This window comes from Syngnathus acus, chromosome 10 (genome assembly GCF_901709675.1).
Source record: "Syngnathus acus chromosome 10, fSynAcu1.2, whole genome shotgun sequence".
Classification (NCBI taxonomy): domain Eukaryota; kingdom Metazoa; phylum Chordata; class Actinopteri; order Syngnathiformes; family Syngnathidae; genus Syngnathus; species Syngnathus acus.
This window is the reverse complement of record NC_051095.1, coordinates 9191124-9218283: the sequence shown is the minus strand read 5'-3', so window position 1 is coordinate 9218283 and position 27160 is coordinate 9191124. Positions and strand designations below refer to the sequence as shown.

Here is a 27160-nt window from a genome sequence, read left to right as displayed (position 1 = left end):
ATACTTGAGAGAAAAAAGGCATATGGCATGGAAAAGCAACGTTACAAACGTTTCCTGTTTGATACGAGGTTTGGGCCGAAAGTTGACTTGGTCAGAATTTTTTTTTTCCCGATGGGATGACATTGACTTGAAAGGACAGCAACCTTCACCAAATGACTCATCTTTCAGCCAATTCTGCAGACTAGACAGTCATACGGCTATGTTCAAAAAGTTAAAATTCTATGTGAAGAACAAACAGTTTCAAAAGAAGTCTTTATTTACACACAAAGTTGAAAGAGAAAAAACAAAAGGCTGAGCCGTATTGAGTGGGAAAAATAAAAAATAATTTCATCAGTAAAGGTTCGTTTTCTTCATTATCCTTAAGAACTCCTGCTCGTTGACTTCACCATCGCCGTCTCGGTCAGCCTCGTCGATCATCTCCTGCAAAACCAATACTTAGGAGCCGGTTTTCAGATTTCATTCTTTCTAGACATTCTATTCATTTCTATTGTGTGTTAGGGACTGACCCAAATTAGCCCCTTTCAAACAATTCATATCTTTGTTGTGACAGAGACAAAAGACATTATTTTTATATCATTTGTTTAGAATCAAACCAGAAATTTATTCTGCCAAATATTGCAATCAGCATTAGCCTAAAAAATCCCTATTAAAACAAATTCAAGTAATGATTGCAGTCAACTACAATAACAAACTATTACCAAGAAAAAGGCCAAACTTGGGGTTATGAGTGAACTCGGTACCTGCAGTTCCTCATCAGTAAGGTTCTCTCCCAGTTCCTTGGCTACTCTCTTCAGATTCTTGAAGGAAATTTTCCCTGTGCAGTCGTCGTCGAACAGTCTGAACGCCTTCATGATCTCCTCTCGGGAGTCCTTCTCACTCTGGTGGAAGGTTTTGCACATTTGCACGAGCAATGAATAGAAACTGGGTACCTGCAGCTCCTCTACTCACCATTTTCATCGTCATCATGCTGAGAAAGTCACTGAAGTCGATGGTTCCAGAACCTTCTTTGTCTATGTCGGCGATCATCTTTTTGATTTCTTCCTTCTTGGGTTCGAAGCCAAGCGCTCTCATAGCAACCTGATATTGCCACCACAACAATAATCAGGATTAACATCATGACCAAAATTATTTTATCAGCAAAATCGGTCTTGTTAAAACTCTGGGAAGAATTACCCTGAAAATTAAATACAAAAGCTTACTATTGTCAAAACTAATTTTCACATTTTTTGAGAAATGGAAACAAATTGAACATTCGCCCTCCCGTGCAAAGATAAAATGTTGACTAAACTGTATAGACAACCACCCTCAATATCTCAGATGGCAAATTCTTATGCATGTAATCTATGCCAGGTTGGGTTTTGACACTGACTTTGTGATCGAGTGTAAAACAGAAGAGTAGCCAAATAGTCGCTAACAATTATCATGGAGCTAATTTTTTTATTTTAATGAGTCTGGATGCCCTCCGGCACCACACCGCCTCCTACAGGTCAGTCTTTGTACTACAACAAAAATTGTTCTTTGTTGTGTGCAAGTCATCCTAGTCACAGTCAAATCGCAGATTATTTTCCCCTTGTGTGCAATCTTTCACTATTAAATCACTTAAGTACAATACCTTGAATTATTATTGTCCGTAAATTTCACATGAAAGCTGCAGCTAAAACGACACCCCGCCGAACCCACACAGAAAACGTGCGTTTTATAAAGCATCTTGAGAAATGAATAACCTTGAGCTCTTTAACGTCAATCTTGCCAGTGCCATCAGAATCGAAGAGGTCGAAAGCCTCTTTGATTTCCTGCTTCTGCTCCTCGCTCAGCTCTATTTTCGAATTGGCTTTCTTCTTTTGGGTAGCAGACGGAGTTGTTTTTCTGTAAGCCGTCGCCTGGAATCACAAACAAAAAAATATGCGATGAAAAGACGCTAACGTTCACGCCTTCATTTCGACGCTCATTGGCTCAAGTTTACTTCCACGCGCATCGACAAAAAGGAGACATTATTTTGAAGAGCGTAATGAGTAAAATACCCGTGAACACCGATATATACCATTTGAGTGGTTTTGCGAGAAGATATGGAGTGAAACAAAGGTCTAAAAACACGAGGAATCCCGGAAGATTGGACACGTTGTTTCTTGCCGCTCACGACTCCTTTTCGTTTCTCCTCGCTGTCTTTTATCCTCAAAAGGCCTGATGACACTTTTTTTTTTGTTCGAAACGATAGTTTGGCGACCAGGAAGCCAGCTGCTGATGTCTTTTATAACTGTCGTCAAGGTAAATCACCTCGTTTGTTGTTAGACTTCCCTCAACAAACGTTTCAACAAGTAGTATCTTTCCCCTTTGGAGACGCAAGAGCCAATAGGAAATCTGATATTGCCGTGACGTAGGCTTTTCAGCCAATTGCAAACGAAAGTCGATCCACCAATTGTTACGGACCCACCATTGTCTCCGTTGTAACCATGGAAATGACGCGTGCGTAATCGTGGGTTGTAAGCCTACAAAGGCAAAACAAATATTTGTGATGACGACGTACAAATGTGTAGCTACACGATTCAACAACTGTTTTACTATTTCACGTTGTCAGAGCGAGAACCAATAAGAAGACCAATATAGTCGTGGGCGGGATGTAACGTGGTCCGCCAATCGTTGCGTACCATCCGTGTCCCGTAGCAACGGTGCAAACGACGCATGCGCAAACGTTCCAAACATGGGAAGCCCTAAAATGAGAGGAAAAGCATACACGCTCGAAATCAGGTAATATCGTTAATAATTGAAATGTTCTTCTATGTTTTATGCGGAGTATCTCCCGTGGCTCATTTCGCGTTCAGATGAATAATTTTGCAAAACTTTAAGAGTCAATAAGTTTCTTTAATTCTTCGAAAAGGCATGTTAGCCTAGCTTTCACCATCATCCTCACGAACTGCACGTTCTATACTCGCTTTCAAGTTGCCGTTTTTAGTTCCACTACACAATAATAACATTTTATAATATTCAGTCAAAAAGAAGTAAAGATTTAATGTGTCGTTTTATTTTTCAGGCCTGATTAGTAATGCTGGGAAGCACAATAATAAATCAACGACAGCACGTGGGATTGCAGAAACTTTCTGCACTAGCTGCCGTTGCACACTCCACACTGGGACCTTGTAAAAAGTTCAAGTTTATCCAGGATGAGGCTACAGGGGAGTCAACTCTGGTCAGCTCATGTTTGCGTATCCTGGACAACCTTGACTTGGCCACCTGTGCTGTCAGCCAGCTGGTTCATGAGACAGTTCGGGCACACCACAAGGGTTTTCGCACGGGCTCCGGAAGCCTGCTGTTTTATGCTGGAGCGTGGAGTCGGGCAGCATTGTCGTGCTTGCACCAAGGGATTCCAACGTCTCATGTCATTGCAGCCATGATTGAGGGGATGGACTTGTGCGTGGACGTTTGTAAGAGAAGCAGCATTTCATTAGATGCTCTTTGTGTGTCGACACAAAAGCAACCCACTGAGATACCATCAGGCTCCAAAGTCACTAAAGAAAAAAGGCAAGTAAAGTTAAGTCGCCATTTTTGCAACACAGAGCCTGAAAGTATTTCAGTTCCGGAACCTGGTCTTACTGATGTTGCACACCTGGCAGAAGGACTGAGCCACGGTTGCAATGATGCAATGAATTTAGTCATCCAAGCCAGTCATGTCCAGTCGAAAGACATCCAAAGTTCCGTGTTTGACGTGACCAAAGTAACCGCATGCGTTTTGCCAGGCTTTCCGGAGGATCATGCTCACGTTTGTCCGGGCTGCGTCGTTCTTCTCAATGCAGAACAGGCTTCTGTCGCGCATCACCTCAAGAACCAACCCATGAACGTCGTTTTTATCAGTGGGGATTTATCCCACTCCTATCGCCACCTTGGTTTTAGCAGGCCTGTGGGCATCCAATGTGTCGGCAACCAGTCGAATATGTCTGATTTAAGCCAAGAGGAATACTGGATGGAAAAGGTCCTCGGGCTCCTGTTGCATCTAGATGTGAACTTGGTGCTTGTCAGTGGGCTTGTAAACAAGACTGTAATTCAACTCTGTTCTCAGCATCGTATACTTGTAGTTGGAAAAGTTACTTTCTCCATTTTAAAGGAAATGGCTATCGCAACTGGAGCGGTTCTGGTGACGTACGCCACGCAGTTGACTAAGCACTGCGTTGGCAAGGATATCCACATCAGCATATGGAGGGAATTCCAAAATCACAACGGGATGCTGTTAACCGCCCTCAATATTAATGCCGATGGTAACACCCGGTTTGTCACGGCCGTAATCACTAGCCCAGTACACGGAAAGTTGCAGACGCTGGAGGATCGCTTTTGGTCTTGTGCCTACCGCGTGCATCACGCTTTGAAAGACAAAGCGGTGCTACCTGGTGCTGGAGTCACAGAGCTGTTTTGTATTCATCGTCTGACGGAGAAAGCGGATGCAGAGAATCTCAGAAATGGGACCTGTGGTTCTAACCCCTACCTTGGTATTGTCTTGCACCTCTTGGCGGGCAGTTTTATGGATTACATAGCTGCCGTGATGGCTAACTCCACTGGCGTGTCACGAGTCAAAGCCAGTACTGTGGTAAATCAGAAACTACAGGATGTTAACAGCATTTCTGCAGAGTTATCACAACTCGTTTTGGACTCTCACGAGGATGTTTCCCCATCCAAAGTCTTTGACAATCTTAGTGTCAAACAGGAATCATGGCGGAAAGCCTTGGATCTGGTTTTGCTTGTTTTACAGACGGACGCTGAGATCATCACTGGTTTGGATGAAAGCAAGGATGTCAACCGTGCAGGTCTCATGTTTTTATGATTTTTACCAGAAGAAGTGTGTGTTTTTGCTTTGGGATGTAGACTGGAAAACATAAGGACCAGTTAGTATGTATTAGGTGATTAAGTGATTCTCAAACGGGTTCTCTGGATCGCCCCGGTTTTGCGAGTTATAGTTAGGGAGTCCACAAAATGATTTGCAATGAGTTGTGTCATATCCTCCCTATTTTAAGTTTGGGACAATTATGATGAAGATGAATTTTATTCTTTTCAAACAGCAAACCTGACTATCATTCACAAGCTTTGCTGATTGTGACATATCATCACAGAAATAGAAAATAAATGTGCATATTTTTGTCATGTCCAGAATAAAAGTAAAATAATCTAATTCAGAGGCTGAATTTTAATTCATATTGCATGTTAGGGGTACACATGGGAGGTACTTTAAATCGGCGTTCGAATTAAGAGGGTCCGTCGAAATAAGTCTCATGTAAGGAATTCCTGGACCCCAAAACTTTGACAATCGTTGTAGTAAGTAAATTGAATTTTCCTCCCATCTAAAATACTACTACCAACGTTTACCACATGGGGGAGACAGACTGTTATTCGAGGAAATTTGCAGACATGTTGGAGCCCATCTCAGTTGACATTGCCACATCTTGGACTGGTGGTCAAGCATTCATACCTGTGAACAATCTTTTCTTCAGTAAAATTAAAGTGCATGTTTCTGGAATGTGGGAGGAGGCCACAGTAGTGGGAGAACATGCAAATTCCTCACAGGAAGCCCTGAGCTGATGTTTTAAATCCTGACCCCCAGAACTGTGAGGCGGACATGCGAATGCTATGGAGTTGAAAATATAATAATTAAAATTGAATGTAGGTAATGTGGTTATTGATCAACACCCGAATCAAATATGTAATTTTGACACATTTTGGTTCATGTGATTGCTGAGGGTATTAAAGACGCAAATTGTAAATCTTTGACGCCACCCAGCGCACACATGTACAGGAAACAGGGAAGTCTGCAGTGTTCCTTTTCCGAGGAAGCACCTATGGATCTTATTGTGGCTAAAACGGTAAGAAAAGTGCCTTACGCATTTGTTCTGGGCTCAAATCTCAGATTTTAGTGGAGTTTGACTCTCTGCTCCATCCAGGTATTCTGATTCTAAGACTCAAACCTGCCTATAGTTATGAACATGTGTGCAAATAGTTGTCTCTATGTGCCCTGTAGTTGGCTGGCGTCAAATTCAAGGTGTACTCTGTATCTGTCCCATAATCAGCTGAGATAGGATCGAGGATAGGGGGTGGAACATGAATGGATAACAGATCTTATTTGGATTACTTTGTGCGGCCGTATCCGAAATGAACTCGGGAATCTCGTCATTGGGATACTCAAGATATTCACACACAGTTGTCTGGAATGTGGCACCTCAACATTAGTTGAGTCTCTAATTGAGTTGTCTGGTATTCTCACGTCTGTTTTTAGACTGCTTGATGTTATATCTTTTATCTTTCATAGATTATTTTCTGGAGTAGGGGTAAAAAGGTGTGATGTATTGCAAAATCAGCATACCCGATTATCCAATATCTCGGAAAACTATCGTTATAGATTGGGATAGTTTTCCTTCAAAATTGAAATTTCACTAAGGGTTGCATTAAAGAGAATATATTATGGAAAAGTAACTTTAGTTCTTTGTAAACCAGTTGGGTCTTCGAGTGACTGTTTTTAGCCTATTTCTAAAAATGTGACTGTCCATCTGCACTTCCGCTGCGCTTTTGTGTAATTTACAGTACTACATAATAACGGCTGGCACACCCAAGTTTACCCACCCCTGGCTTGGCAGCCAGCCTGGATGAAGACTCAGAGCCATTCTCAAGATTATAAAACACAATCAATGCAGAGACAGTATCATGCAGAAACACCCACATCACACATGCACATAATTGACTAAATGCTTCCTTCAGGCCATTGCGGGGTATCACCAACATGAGGCCAGCTGCATTTAAACGGATCCAGCGCGAGTTTCAGATGTGGTTGGTTACATTTGGACAAAAGCCCAGACCAACGAGACACTTTATTTTAAATCCTACGCAAAGAACTCTGCAACATTTTGGGGAAACTGTAAACCACTGACGTCACCTTGCCGCTTGGACGCGTGGTTGAAGGGTCACGGTGAAACCGTCCAAAAAGAATCACTTCTCCGCCCCCAGCTCCGCTTTCCTGACGTCTGCGAATTGCAGGGCGCCAGTGGGCGTGAGCTTTATTCTGAGTCGGTGCTCTCAGGGCGCATGCGAACTGAGGCCCGAATGGGGAAAGCCTTGTACACAGATCTAAGGCAGCTGCTTTGATTAAACTACTACACAGGAAGGCGGCAAGAAAAAGGGGGTAGGGAATGAGGCTGCCACCCACCCAAACTAAAACTTCCCAAACAGAAGGCAAGCAGATGGAAACTGCAAATTTACTGACATTTTTCCAGCTTGCCGTGGAAACCTTCTGTTTGTGAATCCCATCAGTCAAAAGGGCACTCGAGGCCCTTGCGAGCAGCCTGTTTAAGCCAATAGACTGACCCCCGAAGTCTTTGCGAGCGAGTTGGTGTGAAGCTCTGTTGAGGGGGAGGAGGGTTTGTGGGAGGTAGGTGGGAGGCCACCGTGGGGCTCTTCCAGAAGGAGTCGGGAGCAGTCGCTGACTGAGAAAGGAGGAGGAGGAGGAGATGGCCACCGGAGAGATTACCACGCTTCCCTCCGCGCCTGAAGACGGTAGCAGTGGCTTTCCACCCGGAACTTTCAAGGAACCCAAAAGGCTATACTGTAAGAACGGCGGCTTCTTCTTGCGGATCAAATCTGATGGGGGCGTGGACGGAATCCGGGAAAAGAGCGATCCCCACAGTGAGTCCCTGCTGTCTTTTTCTTCCTCTGCTCATACAGATATGGGAAGTTCTGGAAATGTCATTTAAAAGTAATCAATGGAACATGGCTGTATTCAGTAACGTGGATTCGCCATGCTGACTCATACTTTTAGACGTCACACAAGACAACAACACAACGCAACACAAAACGTCAGTGCAGACGACTTCCTGATGACTAGGGCCTATATGACCAAAAAAGGTTGAGGTTACATCAGGGCACTTTCACTTTCTTAAGAGCACAAAGTCCCGAGTTACAAGGTGTATGAGGACTTTGTTTGGCCCGTTAACAGTGAATACTTTGTAAACAGTCGCTATTAGGAGAGACAGGGAGGCGCTCACCAAATGCCTCAGGAAAACAAATGTTTGGAAAATAATTTGTTCCTCAGCCAGGGTCACATTTCCAGCAACAAGTATCTTGATTTCGACTGTACACTAGAAGAGAGGAGCTACTTAAGGCAATTCAATTTACCTCTCAATAACAATGAGTCACATCTATTTGTGATAGAAACCAGAGTGTACAGTCCAACAGATGTGGGGAAGGACTGTTAGTATGGGAAGCTAATGAATAGAGCTATTCCTCATTGATGGGATCATCAATGGTACTTTTGTTGAAGCACACCAGACCTGCCAAAATTTGGGATTACTTGGCATAACATTTACTGACTATATTTTCCATTTGATGCTATTGATTTCCCCAAATTAACTCTTGGTCACGGAGGCGTTGCGCTTTTGGTCGGACGCGATTGGTTGAACTCCATTCACCTCGGAGCTTAATTGCTCCAGTGACTAGACCACGTCCTTGAGTCCTGACCACAAACTGTATTCCTGTGTTCACACCACCCGGGAAAAAAACCACAATAAGTGTGTTCCAAGTTACCGCAGCTGGCATTTTTGTTTCCACAGTAACTCTTCAGCTGCAGGCCACATCAGTCGGGGAGGTGGTCATCAAGGGGGTTTGTGCCAACCGCTACCTGGCCATGAACAGAGACGGGCGACTGTTTGGAGCGGTGAGTGGACCACGTTCATTGTCTTGTTGGTTATTTCTATTATTGTGTGTACTTTGGCTTGCTTAGATCACGAATACAGCATTTTTGAAGACACAATTATTGATCCTCAAACAAGCGACCGTTACAAGCTAGCTGCTGTTACATTCATACGTTCATTTGTAATAGAAGTGAACTTTGATGAGTCAATGGACAGCAATGTTTGAAAGAGGGTTTTGCGATACCTGAAAATCATATTTACCAGAACTAAATCAAACTGACCTCCTCTGGGGTAATGTAGAAAATGAACAGCCATAGAGTAGTTCTTCATGTTGTTTTTTTACTCATTTATTTTTTTTCTTGCGGAACAAATCTTCAGCCAGTCACTTAAAAGTTCACCTATCAGATTTCGTGCTCTTTCTGAAACAGCCGAAAATGCAACAAGATGCTGGTAAAGCTTTGTCGAAAGTAGTACAATTTGGTGGATGAGAAGGTAAATCCTGATCCAGAGAAATATTTATTTATGCTTGGAAGGAGTTTAAGTTTAGCCTGGGTTGCGACTGAAAGTTATGGCAAATCTTCATAAGCACTTTGCATCCATTTTTCTTTCCAAAATCAAATAATCTATTATCCATTTGTTTTAAAGGTAACATTATAAGATTACCTTAAAATTAAACTGTTAGGATTGATTGTTTCTATACATTAGCCCAGTGAATTACTGTCCCCAGTCCCTTAGCCTGAAGTTGGGGTAAGAAATGCAGAGAATGATCATGGATGTTGTGATTCTTCTCTCTCTTCGTCCTCAGAGACGAGCGACCGAGGAATGTTATTTTTTGGAGCGCCTTGAGAGCAACAACTACAACACGTACCGCTCCAGGAAGTACCCCACCATGTATGTGGCACTGAAGCGGACCGGCCAGTATAAGTCTGGAAGCAAAACTGGACCGGGTCAGAAGGCCATCCTCTTCCTCCCGATGTCCGGCAAGAGCTAACTTGGGACGAGCCAGAGTCATGTTCATGTCTTAAGGTGTGGTGGCGGTGAAGGTATGTCGCCACTGTCTGAAAGAAGTTGCTGTGATTATTTTACAACTGTTACATCCATCCTTGTTTTTTTTCCAACAATCCCAACTTGGCATGAAGAGATCAGGGTCCCAGGTGGAGGAGGATTTGTTAATATACCTTCATATTATGTGATGTTTTTTTAAGCTAAATCTTTCAACACAAGGTGTCTTGGAGAGGGACATTTAAAGGTGTTTTAATACATTTGTGCTTCACTGGAGCAGAACGAAATCAATGCAAAACAAGTGGCGTGAAAATGGTTCAATTAAGTATCAATGTAGATGCTGTAGTTTGCCCGTTTGTAATAATGCAACAATAGAAGGTAATGACTTTAGCTTCTGATCCACAGAGGTAGGACATACTGGTCCCTACTCGGCAAATATGATTCTTGGAGGTAGGTCTGAAATATTGGAGATCAGAGCTGGGAGAATCTGCTGTTGCATTTGTGCGTTCAATAGGAGCCACAAATTTATTGGGATTCTTTCCAAATTTTGCGCCTGTGTGCCATTCAAGGACAAGTGACGCCATTTGCAATGTCAATAATTTTGACGCGTCAACTTGGAAAGCCTTTCAGAATTTTGTACTGTATGAACCAGCTCAGTGCCTAGTGGTAGAGTGTCCGCCCTGAGACTGGAAGGTTGTGGGTTCAAACCCTGGCCGGGTCATACCAAAGACTATAAAAATGGGACCCATTGCCTCCCTGGCACTCAACATTACGGGTTGGAATTGGGGGGCTAGATCACTAAATGATTCCCGAGCGCGGCACCGCTACTGCTCCCCTCTCCCCCAGGGGATGGATCAAAATCACACGGGGATGGGTTAAATGCAGAGGACAAATTTCACCACACCCAGGCGTGTGTGATGATCATTGGGACTTTAACTTAATGGGCCCGCGACCCTCGTGAGGAGAAGCTGTTCAGAAAATAGATGGATGGACTTAATGGTGGATATCTTTGCTGAAACTTGTCAGTTGAGCGGAAAAGTGGTTTCCCAAGCTCACAAAAAACAAATGGTCAAAGAGATAGGTTGAGAAATAGTGTATTAAGACTGTCTCACTCAAATTTGAAGGCACTTATGATCAGATTTTTAGAGCCGAAATAGGCCATTTTTTGCCCCCAACATTAAGAACACTTTTTTCCTAAAAAATCTAGGACTCAATTTGCAGTGCCCATTCCACCATTATTGAAATAACACATTTCTACATATATGTATTGGTGTGGCAGTCATATACAACTAGCATCCCATCCAAGACTTGATTAATCCTAAAACAAGATGACTTCAGTTTAAAAAATCTTAATGCACAGGGAAGGTGATAGTGGTACGTATTTGCCGAGTTGGGATGACAGTCGGATTGGGCTGTTTGTCAGAAAGCTGAGGTACGATTGGTTGTCAAATGCACTGTTCCCAACCTGTATCGTCTCAAAAATAAAACCGGATAAATTGGATTAACAGTACTTGTAGTCCGCAGTAGAGGTGGTTTAATTATATTAAATAGTACCGAGAACATTAGGTCCAGTCCCAGTCTTCACATTGTTCGTTAAGGTGAAGGAATCCGTCGATGGTAGAGCTGGTAAAACATCCCCGAGTAGACGGCGGGGAGCTCCTCCATGCTGAGGTCGATGCGCTCAAAGCCGTGCTTCAGCCCGTGCAGCAGCACCTTTGCCACACGGGACGTAATGGGCGTAGTGTCGGTGGTACGCGCCAGCTCGGCGAGGCTAAACCATTCGCAACGCTCGCACTCGTGCCTGCAGAAATGGATGTCGTAGCTGAGCGGGCTGAGGCGGCAGATGACGTACATGTCGGACATGCCAAAAGCCCCCGGGTGGTTGTGTTGCTGACGAATGCTCAGCAGGGATCGGAATTCGGAGCGGATGCCCGTTTCCTCCAAAACTTCCCGCACCGCCGTCACTCCTGGGAAGGATTCGGTGTCGCAGAATAACGTGAAGTTACGACAACTATAATAGTAAAGCTGCTTTTCTCTCTCTGTGTGCACTTCAAACAAATGTACAGTACGTCATGGGTTCTCAAACTTTTTGGGGTCTAGGAACTTCTTACAGAGGAGTATTTATTCCAATGAGCCCTTACATACCCAATGGCATCCCAACATAATCAGAGCTTTTAATTAGCCCAAAGAGAGAATTGAGTTTTCTTGGCCTGTCATTCCACATTTGAAGGTAATGCATTTTGTCTTTATTCATATGAAGTGATTACTAATTATTTTGCGGATCCCCAATATACGACCTGTAGACCCCAGTTTGAGAACCACTGATAATAAAAGATGGTAGTGTTAGCTTCTCGCTAGGGTGCTAACTTTACACTCACCGATATTCTCTCCGGGATCCGATAGCCCGCCGGGGAACTTCCAGGCATTTTTTGTCTGCCAAAAAAAATCAAAGTGATAGACATTTCATCACTTAATAGCAATACATTTTTAACAATAACTATTTCATAGCAGAACTGCATTTCTAGTTACAGTTCTTAGTGCAACATTTTATTATTAAAGTTGATAATTTCAGCCAATTATCAAAAATTCTGAGATTTTTCTCATCACTCAGGACAGAAAAAAAATAACAAAAGCAAGAAACCAAGTGTTTGATAAATGACTCGAACCAAAGTTAACTAGCTAGCTAGCTAGTGCAACATTTTGTGTTTTCAAATGTTCTGTTATTCCTCTTCTCAATGGGAACAAGAACCTCATTTGAAGGTTTGTTCATTTGCAGACATTTCACTGGAAATGTAAGTGAGAATGCATTTTTAGTTCAAAATCACAACACAACCCGTTTTTTTCCCCCTTGTTACAGCTTCTTGCAAGCCAGAAATATTTAATCACTACATAGTACATAGCTTTAAAAAAGTGTTTTTAAGTGCAGTAACGTGTTTTTGTGTCATTGACTAGAGAAGTGTGGTGCAGTGAAGTGTCTTTCAACAATAACAACAAAAAATAGTCTCACCACTTATCCTTGATATTTAATAATAACAGAATGCTGCTGATTAAATTATACTGTTGGTGTATGTGTGTATGTATATATATATCTATTTTTGTAGGTCTATTTTGTATACAGCGCAGAAATGTAAACTACACATTAGGACTGTATGAGGAACACAAAAATGCACAAATAAAGCTGCATTTTATTTGTATGTTTCTAACCAAATGCTTTACTGCTGGAATTGTTTCACACATGGTCAAATACAAGATTTTGTGACACTACAAATCAGAATTTGCTTTTCTTTCATTTTGGTGCAAAATGAAATGTTTTTTTTCCCCCATTGCCGTTTTGCTGATTTATCGCTGATCATTTAAAGTGCCCTTTTTCAATGTCACTTTTCAAAATACTTGTCTCATGTGCAACTAAATTCAGTGATTAGGGGACATTTCAAAGAATATAAAAGTGTCTTTGCGCTTCGTGTCACTGATATCAAGCGCTGTCGTTGTCTTGTTCAGCCGGTGGTAGTTATTCAGACACTTTGGGAAAGCAAGCAAATCCGAGCGGGGCGTTTTTTGTTTCCCTTTCACCCCCAAAGGGTCCGTTGAAAGTGCACCAATTACAAGCAGGCATGTACAGTCAGAGCTCTGTGATGCTGGCCCAGTGCATTCATAAGGCTCCTGTATAAACTGTGTTTGCGCTGGGTCAACTAACTAGAGGTTTGGGGCCCGCCGCGGAGAAGTAAATATAAATAGACGTGATGGACATTTCATTAAAGACGATTGTTCAAGTTATCAGTAGCTCATTCTTGCGCCAAGATCATATTTCATTGTGCAATTCATATTTCTGTGCATTGATGATAGTGAAGGGAAAAAAACATCTGCTTGACAGCAAATTACCTTGTTCTTGTCTTGCACCACCAGAACCTTTCCATTGGACTCGTCAACCACTGCGCCTACATACAATAAAAACATATATATTGACTCATATAAACCCGTTCAACTTTTATGTCCGTGAAAACACCAGAAAGGAAAACCAAAAGTTGAGGGGTGCCTAATATATAGGCAAGTGGTTTGGACCAAACCACCGGTGCTTTTAAACCACACAGTCCTCAGTGTTATAAATATTTAACTTCGAGATTGTTCATCGGGGTTACAATAATAACAGGCTTTTGTGGAGTCTAAACAGCATGTGTGACTCAGATGCACTTGTCAATGAAGTGGACATTTATTTGTTTATTTTACAACGTCGTGACTCAGCAAGGAGGAAGAGAAGGGGACATTTTTCCTTCTGGTACATCCTCCTTTGAAAGTGTATTTGACAGCGGCGTAAAAGAGGCATGTGTTCAAGGCCCGACTTGGACTTCCGTGTGGAAATTTAAGTCATTTGCTGTTCCAGAGTCCAAAAAACTGACTTCGGAAGCTTGTTATTGCGTCACAGACGCTATTCAACAGAGGGGGAAAAAATGACTAAACATTGAAAGCGGTGAAAAATGAAAGTGTAGGTGTTAGTGATGACTGCTTTCGAATGCACAACGGTGTAAAAAATAATTTGAATATCTGGTGCTGAACTTTGAGTCACTAAGAAGTGACTCATGGAATGCATGGAAAAGAGAACAACTAAGAAAAATGGTTGTAAAATTATAGTTTAAAAATAAATTATTGAAATGCAGGTAAGTTGGGAAAGGTTTTTATGTTATCAGAAAATGTAATTAACAATTTGTGATGCTAGGTTCGCAACTGTCGCATTTAAGAATTTGAGTAAAGATCCTTAATATTTTTTTTTAAAATGACAATACATTTTATAAATCATTTTGGGCGGCACGGTGATGAACTGGGTAGCTCATCCGCCTCACAGTTAGGAGGGCGCAGGTTCCATTCCACCTCCGGCCCTCCCTGTGTGGAGTTTGCATGTTCTCCCCATGCCAGTGTGGGTTTTCTCCGGGCACTTTGGTTTCCTCCCACATCCCAAAAACATGCTTTGTAGGCCGATTGAGCACTCCAAATTGCCCCAGGTGTAAAATTGTTATTTGTCAACTTTCTCCCTTTCGTCCCTCCTTTGTCAAAGTTTTTATTCACATTCTCGTGTTCTTCAGCACGTTTTACTTTCACTTTTCTATCTCGAAAACTCTACCATCCGCTCCAAACACTCAATAAAATCAGTTTGGGAAGCATGCCTCCATTTCGTTTTACCAGATAAAATCATAAAAGGGGGATTTTTTTTTTTAAGCCATGTAATGCTGATGTCATGCTGTTGGGTCAAGCATTCAGCTCCTATTTGCCCTCTGCTGGACCTTGTGTGGTAATGCCGAAGATGTTCGTCTGCCTACCCGCCACTCCAATTTGGTGAGTAGCAAAGTGAGGCAACCTGCTTTCTCCCACGCCCATCCAGAGGGAGAGCACAGCGTGGCGCTCCTGTGCGTGGTGGAAGGTGAAGCCGTGGGCGGAGGCCGCGGCTGCGCATCGGCTCATCGCGATGGGGACTCGCAGCCACACGGCAACCTTACCTTCCGATTTCCATCGGGCCAACGAGTCTGCAGTCAAGAGGACAGGACCATGGAATAAATGAAAGAATGGGTGAGTTAAGGTGCAATGTTTGCACCCCACAGTTTGCAGCGAAAGGCAGATTAGTACGTAACTCATGACATTAAATGTCTTTTGAAGGGCCGAACTGTACAAGATGCAAAGATCTTTTGATCCCGATTCGAATTTGGTGCTTTCGGGCAAGCAGCCAACGGGATTAAACCTAATGAATAAATTGCCTAATAATGGACAGACTGTTGGACTATTTTGAAGTTCACTTCTGATACCACAATTATTAAATTATTCAAACAGGTACTGAAATTAAGACTCGTGACTGGATGGCAGACCTGTTTTAAGGTACAGTGTTGTGCTCAGCTCCTGCCTACGTCACCAAATTGTTCTTAGTAAAAGGTAAATTATGTCTGTCATCTAGCAGTCAATGTAACTCATGACGATTATCAACCTATAAGAAATAATGAATGAGAGATTGACTGAGCTTTCCGATGCGCAACATGTTCTGACACCAATTTCTGAAGTTGCATAACATCCAGTACATACACCTTTCCAATTATTGACAGATCGACACTTCAATCATTTTGAAATGAGCAAAAACAAACCTGTCAATAAGTCAGCAAAAGCACTTTCGCTAATGTCCTCTGGTAGACCAACGGCAGCCAGGTCTACCGTTACTCCCCCAAACCGGTCTACTTGGCCGGCCAGACCTGCGGCACCCTGTCCTCGCTGCAGCTGATTGACAACTACCCGGCACGTGAACGCACGGGAGGAACACCACTTCTGACAAAGTCCAGCCACTCGAAATTTGCAAAGTAGGGCTGATGCAGCCATGTTATCGTGTTGTTGGGTCACTTTTACTTGCTTTTAAAAGCCCTTTTAATGCCAACTCGCCGACTTCCGCTGTTGAAGTTGCGTAATTACCGTAAAGCATCATTGAAGAAGGGCGATTGTTAGGCAACTTCAAAACTGACGTCATTTATCGGAGTCAGCTAATCATGTGTTGCTATTAGTGACTCACCCACCGCAAACTAGTTATTGGCAAAGGATAAAACACCTACCATCAACATTCAAATGCTTGGTAAGCACGCAGTTTTAAGCGTTATTCGATTCACTGCAATATAAAATAGCTTTTTTGAAGAAGTAAAGAGACGGTCGCTAATTTGGGTATGCATTGTTTTTGTTGCATTACGGTAAAAGGGGCGGCAGTCAACTTTAAACCCGGACGCAATCCTTACCCCGGTGTTTACGCATGCATTTACTTTCACGTGTGTCCGATTTTTTCTTATTATTATGTCTTCGAAGAAAAATAAAAACAAATCCAAGCGGATCAACGAAGGAGACGACTCCTGTTCCTCGAGCAACTTGGAGACTTCCGGTTACGAAGAAAGTAAAAGCAACAACGCGTTCACTGCCATCGAATTTGTTGAAAAAGGTAATAATTACACACCGGCTTGAAACATGAAGAGAAAATGCATGAATGTTGTCTGAATCTGGGTTACTTGAGAGATGTTAACGCAGAACCACAGAACTGCCAACAACCAAGACACCATGCAGCTTGTATGGTGATGCTTTCCACATGAATTATTTTGCAAGGTGTTTGTTTTCTTCTTGCGTTTTACAGCTGATGACAAAACGCCCAAAAGTTGCAGATGCTTGCTTGCGCAACTGAGCATCAACTCATTGAAGTCGGCCGGCGTCAGCATCGGCAGACCCGTCCTCCTCACAAGTCAAACGGGACGACAGGAGGTAGTCTTATTATCCTACAAAGCAGCCTTTTTCCTTACACATTTAAATTGTATTCATGCAATAGTTGACTTCACTCCTTGTAAAATTCTGTCTTAATTCTTGGTACATTTTAATCTCATCTCAAAGTTACATCTCCCTTCATCAAACTAAAAATTCATTCTGGTAATTTTTTCATTTATTAATCATAAAATTACAATTGTTTCCTCATAAGATTAAGCCAATTTATAGAAATATGTCCTTTTCACCTACAGATATTTTATTCTCTTAAAGTAGAGTAGAATATAAACTGCTCTTTATTTTTTCTGATATTAGAATAAAAATAGACCTTTCTGATATATTGAAATGTAATATTTGTAATAACATTAATAAATTACAATTTCTGTTAAGGCACCCCTTGCCATAAAAGTCTATATTCAATTTAATGAGCCAGCATTTCGTGTTTTTGTCCACGTTCAGATATAAACATCCTAGAAGGGGGATCCTCCCATCTGTGGTCTTTTCTCAAGGTTTCTCATTTTCCCCAGTAGGAATTTTTTTGAGTTTTCCCTTGCCCTCAATTCTGCACATGTGAAGCCCTATGAAACTTGTCTGTGATTTAGGGCTATATAAACAAACTTGACATGTCTTTTCTCATAAATTCCAAACCAAAGTCTTTGATTATTCTGAGTTTTCTTTCTTTTAAAATGATTCATTAAAAATAATTTATTTCAGAGTTTCTTTCTTCTAGTTATGACGTTTATTTGAATATTTATTGTTTGGTTTTTTTCTTGTTGAAATCACTGCTCTTTGTTCTCATCTCCTCTGCATTTTCTCTGATCTTCCATTTTGTGTTTTGTCCTTGTTGACAGGTGTGTGTGGGATGGCCTGTGGCCGCGTTCCCCAGTGGCAAAGTGGGCCTCCCCAAGTGTGCACAGAGCAACCTAAAAGTGAAATGTGGCGATGTGGTGATGCTTCAGCCTGTGACGGGTCCTGTACTTCAAGCCCAGGAAGTAATTTTCTCTGCCAGGTTAGCTTCTTTTCAAGACCACTCCTTCCAAAGAGAAAAAATATATATTTTTTTCTTTTTTCTTTTTTTTACAATTTAGAACAGCTTCTAGGTGTTTTTTTAAATCATATCAGACATTCTGACAAATTGCTATTTTCTGTTACCATATTACCATGACAACAAGGCAGCGTGAGAGAAAGTGAGAGACTGCCATCTGTTGTCATGTTTGTGTAACTGCAGCTGTCACGTTGAATCCATTTTTCCTCTTAGGTCTGTTGATGATGAGAAATTAAATACGGACGAGTTCAGGAGCTTCTTGCTGAATTCGTTAAGTAAGTTTGCAACACTTAGGATTGAACATAATTGAACTTTTTAGTCTCAGATCGGGGAGAATTATATCTATAACGTGAACAATTATTAACAAAATAGTTTTAAGCACAGTGTCAAACAGTTTAAAGGTCCCTTCACAGACTTCATTGAACGTCTGTTTTGTGTTTTATTTTCTTTAAAATTGCACCTTTTTCCATAAAATCTGGACTTTAATCTCGTAATATTCAAGTATTGAATATATTCCATGTAATAAACAATGGCATTTTTTTTGTACAATTTCAAATGTTTTTTTTTCTCTCAAAATGTACATACGAGTTCAATTTTAGTCTCTTAATATTCAACCTTTCTATGAAATGATAGGAAGAGCCTTCAATGTGGAGATTTCATGTCTTTCTTTCCTCCCCAGTTGGAAGCATTGTTCTTCCCGGCAACATTGTGTCCCTCACGTACTTTGGCCGGCCATGCAGTCTTTACGTGGAAAGTGTACGAGGAGAAGACGGCAGTGCCTGCCGGAGGCCATCTCTCCCTCCTCCTGGTCCTCCCTATGACACAGAGGAGCCGTCGGAACTGAACTCCACCCCCACCGACCTGTCCCTCCAACTCGGTCTGCTCGCCTTAGATGATACAAGGGGTCCTCCAGGGACCCCTGCTGCCAGCACACCGCACCGACCCACTTCTTGCCTCCCTCCCCTCTCCCCGGCATCTCCCATTGTGAACCATATCGACCCCCCTGTTGTCTGTGAGACGACCACTACCAGCTTGGAGGGTTCCTTTAGCACAGAATATACTCCGCAAATCCCTGTAGCACCCTCTACTGGTTTTTCGAGTACTGACACCTTCTACAGTTTCGCCTCTACGACCAAGATTAGTTTTCCAGTTAAAGCCAAGCAGAAGGATGCCGAAGCCAAAAGAGCAAAAGTGACATACAGCATGATCGGCGGGCTGAGCAGACAATTGAATGTCATCAGAGAGACCATAGAGCTGCCTCTAAAACATCCACAACTCTTCTCCAATTATGGTATGTAATGACAATTTAAACAAAAGTATTATATTCTGTTCATAAGCAGATTTCAAAACAACTAATTGCTAGAATGTGAAGTTATGAAAATAAAACAAAACTCTCACATTGCATAAAAGAAAAAGACACAATTACCGTAATTTTCGGACTATAAGTCGCGGTTTTTTTTCATAGTTTGGGTGGGGGGGCGACTTATACTCAGGAGCGATTTATATACATATATATGGATTTTTTTCACTTTTTTGGGCATTTTATGGCTGGTGCGACTTATACTCCGGTGCGACTTATAGTCCGAAAATTACGGTAAATGTTTCTTTCTGAAGGTTTTGTAATTTTTTGTTATTGTTTTACTTGTGTAATATTGATAATTTTCATGAAAAAAAGTATGCCATTGTTTTAATCCCAATTTTTTTATTGAATATATTTCTTTCACAAAATTCCAACTTTTTTATTTTTTTTATTTAAATTTTTTAATTCCTATTTGCCCTTGCTGAATTCCTACATCAAATTTTTGTCTTCACCAGGGATCCCTGCTCCCCGAGGAGTTCTTCTTTATGGACCTCCCGGCACGGGAAAGACCATGATTGGACGAGCCATCGCCAACGAGGTGGGCGCTCACATGACGGTGATCAATGGGCCAGAAATCATGAGCAAGTAAGGCTCATGCTAAGCGAATGCCAAACTCCCTGTCGTTACTATCATATCATCTGAGTGGGCTGGTCATTTTCTTCTTCAGGTTCTATGGTGAAACTGAGGAGAAGCTGAGGCAAATATTTACGGAGGCAGCAAAAAGGTAACTTTTAGGCGGTGCGTTTAACGGTACACAGGTAGGACTGTTTTCACTTTTTGCAATTTGTCTGCATCAATTTGTGATGGGCATTATCACCCCTACAGGACTGGAGTAGAATTGCCATTTCTTTTTAGGTGTGTTAAGGGTTATATTGACAATGTTTTTACTTTTTTGTATATATTGTATTATATTTTTACTTTATTCTCATAACATTTCTTAATCGTTTACTTTATTTGTTTATTATTTTTCCTGATGAAATAATGAAGTCTCTTCATGTGTTTATTTCCCTAATATTAAATGTTTTCATACAATTTTGTTTTCATCATATAATACTTAATAATTTCCGTTTTCTTTATGTAATTTTCTAATCTAATTCTTGTAGTCTTGAATATTGTTATGATGCATTGTAACTTTTGCATAGAACCCAGCAGACGTTCTGAAAATGTTACCGAAAGCGTTTCTCCTTGTTTGACAGGACGCCTTCCATCATCTTCATCGACGAGCTGGATGCTCTTTGTCCCAAACGAGAGGGCGCGCAGAACGAGGTGGAGAAACGAGTGGTGGCGTCCCTCCTGACTCTCATGGATGGAATCGGATCCGTAAGTATCCTTTCAAGACCGGGTCCCAACCCTGCACTTTTAGCTTGTCCTCCCACTGATGTACACTGACACTTTCAGGCATGTATCGTGAGGCCATTGTTTGGCACATGTTGTAGTTTGGACTGCTTAAGACATCATGCCGGTTTGTTGGACTCGATCGCACGCATGCACGCACACACACAATAGAGTTCTCGGGTCACTGCGACCGGACGATTATCAGCTAGGAGTAGTTGTTTTCAGAGGTGCTATAAGACTTCCTGTCCAGAGGATCAAGGTTATGCACATGGTTGATCTGTTGGACAAATCACTTCCTCCGCCTCCTCCTTCATTCCTGCCTTCATTACGGCTTACTGGGGTGGAATCTCAGCCAAAGGAGGAGCACTCATCCTCCTCATTTAGCAATCAAGACATTCAGACACGCAAAGCAGTGAGTCAAGGCAACAGTTCAACCTTTTCTTTTTCATAACATTTTGCAGCATCATGAGCGCTTTATTGTAAAGTTACACTTATAAAAGAGAAATTGTTTGAAATATTTTTTCGATACATCAAAATTTAATTTCACCTTAGAAAAAGGTTTCGGTAAGCACTGATTTTAATTAGATTACATTGGATAAGCGGTGTTGATGGATAAATGGATTTAGAAAGTGTAGTATGTGCATATAATTGAATATGAAAAACTTTTTTGTTTAGGAGAAATGCGAATCATTCCATTGTAATATTTATTATTACGTAATAATAGTGTTTATATTACTTTTTGTTCAAGCTATACAGAATTTAATCCATTGGAACCTATCAGTGTTGCTCTGTGGCTTGTTGTCAGGATTTTAAGACTCTCCCTCTTGCTCTAAAATTATACATACATATATTTTTGCCACATTTACATCACTTGAACCCCTATTGATTATTATTGTATTTGCATTTTTAGAATAATTCTTGATTCTGTCTAGGAGGGCCACTCAGGACAGCTTCTGGTTTTAGGGGCCACTAATCGGCCCCATGCTCTTGATCCGGCATTGAGGCGACCTGGACGTTTTGACAAGGAGCTGGAGGTACCTGATGGAAAAGTCAAATGCATATTTCTCCTCAAATTGTACCCACTGCATTCTCTCCGTTTATATCAATATAGAAGTGCAATGTTTTTTGGGAGTTCTTTAAGGCCACCTCTATTGTAAATATGCTCATTGCAATGCCAAGTGTAATGTAAAATTATCTATAAATACAAAACATTCCCGATTTATGCAAATATCGCTTCCTATTGTACCGGTACGAGGACGCAATGGTATGGTCACTAACCGCAATACCCACCGACAGGTTGGAATTCCCGGTCCTGCCGAACGTGCCGACATTCTACACAAGCATCTAAGCTCTATCCCATGCGACGCAACCACGCAGGAAGTGGAACGGCTGGCTGACGCCGCTCACGGATATGTTGGCGCCGACCTTGTTGCTGTTTGCAAAGAAGCTGGTAAGGATAGTCACAAGTGATTTTCAAAAATATATATATATATCATATCTATAGATTTTCTTTTTATTCTTATATTTTTTTTATATTGAATTGAAATACAGCTTTCTAGTTATAACATTATTTCAGGTCAAATTGTGGTGGACTAAGTCAGATTTTACACGACTATTCCGACATTATGACTGACTACCACCCCACCAATGAAAAGTGAATATTGGTCACCTGTGTCATTTTAAATGACTTTCATGCAGGTGTACCTAATGGTCTGACCACGGTTCCATCTCTTGACCTCACCTTTTTTTGTGCTGTAGCGCCTCCAAACCATAATCACTGCTGGCATCCTCCTTCCAGAATGACTTGTGTTTTAAATTTCGTGTGTTGATATTGACATAAAAGGAAGTTGGGGGTTTCCGTGGTATTCCAATCCCAAAGACATAAACCACCAAAACCACGTCCTCTTCCTTCTCCTCATCCTCCCCCTCCTCACCCACAACTCTTCACACACACCCAAATGACACACATTCTGACTTGGTATATGTGTGTATGCGTCCTGGGTGGTCCGTGAGCACGTTTTTGCTGTAAATTGGCGTGACTGGCAGGTTTTCAAGGATCTAGGTACAGGTCTGGATACAGTCGAGGTATTTATTTTGGGATAAATGGAAGCAGGCTGCAGACTGCAGGTGGATGGTTGCATTTTTGGGACAAGTCATGGAGTTGCTTGATTCAACTGTGGACTCAGTTAGCTGGCCATATTTCATTCTCTACATCTTGTTGTCTTCGCACATAAATGAGCTTCTAAATTGAAGAGCGTAAATGATATACTGCTCAAGAAGAAGAACATTGAATCAAATCAGACCCTCCTAGATATAAGCCGCTGTTTTTATTTTATTTTTTTGAAATTATTATTTCAAGATAGTGCATCAGGAATAAGAAATTAGAAGATGTTGCATTGAAAATTTTAAGCCGTCATGTGGTCTTCTGGTGTCTAGCTGGATGGACTCAATTCCAGGCATGTGTGTGCATGCGTGCACGCGCTTGTTTAGTTTGTGCCACATCCAGGCCCCGCTGTTTACAAGCATCTGTAAATAGGGAAAGCCCACCAAAACAAAAAATAGGGTGGCCATAACATTGATTATGAGCAATAATAAACAGAAAGATTTACTTCCCTCTCTTTACAACTGAAAGTAATTTGCTCCCACCCCACCCCCCTCCCAAATGATTTGGCTAACATGCTTCAGTTAAAACAGTTAAACGGCGGAAAGGAAATTAAAAGGCAGATGTATGCAGGAGGAGCTCGATTTGGCCTACATTGCGCTCTTGGGTATGTCAAACAATTAGATGAGAAACTCACAAATATTTGTAAATAATACTAAATACAGCCGGTTTTTCAGGAGAAAGCAGATGATGTCTTTTGTAAATACCGCACAGGTATTCCGGAAGCCCGAGCAAGTCATGAATACGTTCCGGCGGTTGTGCGATGGCATAACGCCCAAAATATTCTGCAATTTACTCGAGAGACGCTGTCCCTCCACATGCTCTTGAGAAATAGAAACACATTCAACCCTGAACATAAATATTGACATCGCTTGACAACCATTAGTCAAGTCACACAAAAGTCTTGGATTGTTTTTTTATATTAAATTAAAATCACATCAATACTAGGGAATTGAAAAAACTTACGTATATTACATAAATAATAAAAAAATACTTCTCACAAATGTTAGACCAAAACTGGGAAATATTATAAGAAAAAAATGATCAAATATTAAATAAAAAAAATGCAAAATAGGGGGTACTAAAAAACATTAGTGAACAGTAAAAATTTAGAAAAAATATTAGATGAAGAGCACAAATCCAGTCTTAATTGGTCCGAAAATTGTGAATGAACTCCAGTCTATAGGGTCTATACTTTGGACCGTATCAGTGGATAAACACAACTCAAGAATGTCACCTTTTACTATTGGGCAATCCTAATAGAGCTTGTGACGAGATTGACGGATGCCTGCAGGGCAGCGGAAACTCAATTCAACAATGTGACTCCAACATTTTTGGCTTTCGGGATCTTCTCTCTCCTGAGTGCTTTTGGCCTTCTCAGAGCACACATTTGGTTTGGTTATGAAAACATCCGATGGGAAGGAAGACAGGCAGAGGGGAGGAAAAAAAAAGGGGGGGGGGGCAGCGACAGCACAACACACTTTAATTTGAACCTTATGTGCACTCCCAATTCTTTCCAGAGATTGAGTGGGATCAGAATATGCAAGAAAAGACATTTGCAAAACAAATGGTCCAACTTTATAAGTACAGAGTTGGTTATTAATCATTATAATTTTTCTCGGTCACAGGTAGCAAAATGTCCTAGTAATTATCTGATCGTATTTAAGCCAATGAAAATATTGGATCTGCTAAGTTATCTAGTACTATTGCTGTAGTAGGGCGCACGGTGTTGCACTGGTTAGCACATCCGCCTCACAGTGCAGAGGTTCTGGGTTCGATTCTGGCTCCGGCCTCTCTGTGTGGAGTTCATGTTCTCCCCGTGCCTGCATGGGTTTCATCCGGGCACTCTGGTTTCCTCCCACATCCACAAAACATGCATGGTAGGGAACATTTCCCAAATGTGTTTGTGATGGCAACGTCTTCTCTGGGGCGGAGGCCGCTACCGCTACTACCGCCACTGTCTCAGCGCCGGGATCTGCCGCCTTGGGGGGTTAAGTGCACATGTTGTGCGTTGGGGCCGGTACGCCACATCTCCCGCCTCACTCCGGCTTCTTTCCACATCCTGCCTCGCCATCTCGCTTCCACTCAGACCAGATGTTTTTTGTGCAAGCTAAGCAATGTTAGCGTCGTTTGAGTGATGAGATGCGGCACCCTTGGGGGGGGATCTCGTACTCGATTGGAAGAAACACGCTGACCCCAACTTGACTTGTTGACAAACCTGCGTTCATTGTGTTTGTCGCCACGTTTCCCTCACCTCAAGCTGGAAATTGCAAACAGGATGCAGCCCCCCTCCCGGTGACTGCATGCTGGCTCCCGGCCCGTCCGTACCACTTCAACATTTGCCACACCGAGAACCCCGCTGCCTCTGAGCAGGAAGGCGCACACATGCGCTGGAAATGGTTGTCGCTAATATACGGTTAGCCAACTGTGGGGTTGAAACGCAGTTGCAGGATGGCTTTGGAACTACTAATCATTGCCCACGTGCAGGGTTTAATTCTGAGTTATAAAACGGGCCTGCTTTCTTTAGTTAAGAATTTTCCTTTCCTTATCTCGCGTTGTTTCCTGTTCGTTTAGTACCAACCAGTGGTGGGGCAATGAGGCCTCCTGTGCTGCTCGTATCGATCCGAAGCACTAACCTACCGTATTTTCTGGACTAGAATTCGCAGTTTTTTTTATAGTTTATACTCAGGAACGACTTGTGTGGGAAATTATTTACACATTTCACATGTTATTTTCACACTAAACCGCATGAGGGCGCTCTAGCCCTGTGGAATAATTGGAACTGCAACTGACGATGAGTAAGCCACGTAGAAAAGAAAGTGCTACATCTTCTACCTCAGGAGTTAGCATAGTTGTTTAGAACTGACACAGAGGATGAAGATTTAGTTGGATTTAATGATTTGGAGTGACACGGATGGTTCGATAAACTTGTTAGCATGTTATTTATGCTATAGTTATCTGAATAACTCTTAATATGTTATGTCAAGCACATTCTCAGTTGCTTGATTTTGTGCCATGTAACGTTAGCATACCGTACAATTATTCAGCCTGTTGTTGCTTCTATTCTATATTTATTTTAAATTGCCAAGATGACATGTCTGTTCTTGGTGTGGTGTTTTAGCAAATAAATTTCCCCCAAAAATGCAACTTATACTCCAGTGTGACTATATATCTTTTTCTTCTTTATCATGCATATGGCTAGTGCGATTTGTATTCCGTAGTGACTTATAGTCCGGAAAATACGGTACATCTATTACCAAATACTGGAGATGTTCAATGAACTTGTCGTCATTTATACCTAATAGTCGATTCCTTTCACTTTGTAGCATTTCTCCCAGTTCTACTCCTTCCCGTACGTGTTCAGCATGTTCGATTTTTTTTGTGCAGTCGAATTTCAGCCTCTGTTGCCATGTCAATTAAATTGTTGCAATTAAAAATGATTGATTAAAGGACTAGCCTTCAAACAAAACTCTTAACGAGGTTGAATTCATGAGCATGCACGCACGCACACACACACACACACACACACACACACACACACACACACACACACACACACACACACACACACACACACACCACGCACACACACACACCACATATAAATTGGGCTGTACGCATTTGCCCACATCCTGTCATGACTGAAAAAAAAGACTATTTTTCTCGTTGGTTTTCAACCCTTTCTTGGAATTGTAGAGTGCTAACCTTGAGCCGGTTTGGCGTGTCCTCAGGTATGCAACCTGGCAAATCCATCGGGTTCTGCATCAAACAAAAAAGCCAGTAGCATATGAAATAAATAAGAATCAAGTTCAGATCTGAGACAGACTGTTTAAATATTGCCGGAATTTTGGTTTGCACCATGCAGATACGGGGACATTTACGTTATACCAATAACTAGTTTGACAAACGTGCCAACAAATAGAAAAAAAAAACCCAGAGTGACACATAAATTGTCATAAATCATTAATCATGCCCATAACTTGCTACCTGTCGACCTGGTTGACCCCCGACTGCGTATGACTGATGGAATGCTGCTGAATTTTTTTTCGAGTGTGAAATCATTGTCTCTTTAAAACCTCACAATCCATCTGCAACGTCAACTTCATAGCAACCGCGAACTATCATAAATATAAGTGTACGCCGACGTTTATGCCGGGGCGGTAAATACCGCACTATCCGAGACTTGAAATAGTTCCACCGTGAAACAAACTGCGCGTTCTTGTCCATCGTGAACGTTTGAAATAACTTCTTTTGCTTTCATGGAATTTTCCAGCCAAGAGTTGTCTCTTTTGTGCTAATAAAAACCTTTTCCTGCGAATAAATACGTTCTTTCTTCCCGACAT

At 41.8% G+C, this 27160-nt stretch overlaps 5 protein-coding genes across 6 annotated transcripts in view; 3 read left to right on the top strand and 2 right to left on the bottom strand.

Annotated features, from left to right (window-relative positions):
* Positions 1-235: 235 nt before the first annotated feature.
* cetn4 (centrin 4) lies at positions 236-2320 on the bottom strand. Its single transcript, XM_037263112.1, has 5 exons — positions 2042-2320; positions 1725-1880; positions 949-1077; positions 741-878; positions 236-420 (listed from the first exon to the last, which is right to left on the bottom strand). Exons 1-5 carry the CDS (start codon positions 2042-2044, stop codon positions 331-333), a joined length of 516 nt encoding a protein of 171 aa, XP_037119007.1. The 5' UTR covers positions 2045-2320; the 3' UTR covers positions 236-330.
* A 14-nt stretch (positions 2321-2334) lies between these two features.
* bbs12 (Bardet-Biedl syndrome 12) lies at positions 2335-4841 on the top strand. The gene is made up of 2 exons (XM_037263110.1): positions 2335-2745; positions 3029-4841. The coding sequence occupies exon 2, from the start codon at positions 3041-3043 to the stop codon at positions 4805-4807; it is 1767 nt and encodes a 588-aa protein (XP_037119005.1). The 5' UTR covers positions 2335-2745; positions 3029-3040; the 3' UTR covers positions 4808-4841.
* A 2594-nt stretch (positions 4842-7435) lies between these two features.
* fgf2 (fibroblast growth factor 2) lies at positions 7436-9902 on the top strand. 2 transcript variants are annotated; one of them, XR_005099298.1, is made up of 4 exons: positions 7436-7650; positions 8574-8677; positions 9460-9697; positions 9794-9902. XR_005099298.1 is itself a non-coding variant. In XM_037263113.1 (3 exons), exons 1-3 carry the CDS (start codon positions 7476-7478, stop codon positions 9643-9645), a joined length of 465 nt encoding a protein of 154 aa, XP_037119008.1. In that variant the 5' UTR covers positions 7436-7475; the 3' UTR covers positions 9646-9902. The 2 variants fall into 2 exon arrangements, 1 of the variants encoding a protein (XP_037119008.1); XM_037263113.1 differs by having other exon boundaries at positions 9460-9902.
* An 831-nt stretch (positions 9903-10733) lies between these two features.
* nudt6 (nudix (nucleoside diphosphate linked moiety X)-type motif 6) lies at positions 10734-16081 on the bottom strand. Its single transcript, XM_037263111.1, has 5 exons — positions 15776-16081; positions 14966-15169; positions 13536-13591; positions 12035-12089; positions 10734-11623 (listed from the first exon to the last, which is right to left on the bottom strand). Exons 1-5 carry the CDS (start codon positions 16002-16004, stop codon positions 11250-11252), a joined length of 918 nt encoding a protein of 305 aa, XP_037119006.1. The 5' UTR covers positions 16005-16081; the 3' UTR covers positions 10734-11249.
* spata5 (spermatogenesis associated 5) overlaps positions 15139-27160 on the top strand; it is a 70709-nt gene continuing 58687 nt past the window's right edge. Inside the window, exons 1-11 of the mRNA XM_037263109.1 lie at positions 15139-15212; positions 16476-16605; positions 16795-16919; positions 17768-17925; positions 18175-18236; positions 18641-19252; positions 19777-19906; positions 19989-20045; positions 20518-20641; positions 21589-21690; positions 21953-22106. Coding sequence (XP_037119004.1) covers positions 15201-15212; positions 16476-16605; positions 16795-16919; positions 17768-17925; positions 18175-18236; positions 18641-19252; positions 19777-19906; positions 19989-20045; positions 20518-20641; positions 21589-21690; positions 21953-22106 — 1666 coding nt within the window. The 5' untranslated portion in view covers positions 15139-15200. The remainder of the gene's footprint in view (positions 15213-16475; positions 16606-16794; positions 16920-17767; positions 17926-18174; positions 18237-18640; positions 19253-19776; positions 19907-19988; positions 20046-20517; positions 20642-21588; positions 21691-21952; positions 22107-27160) is intronic.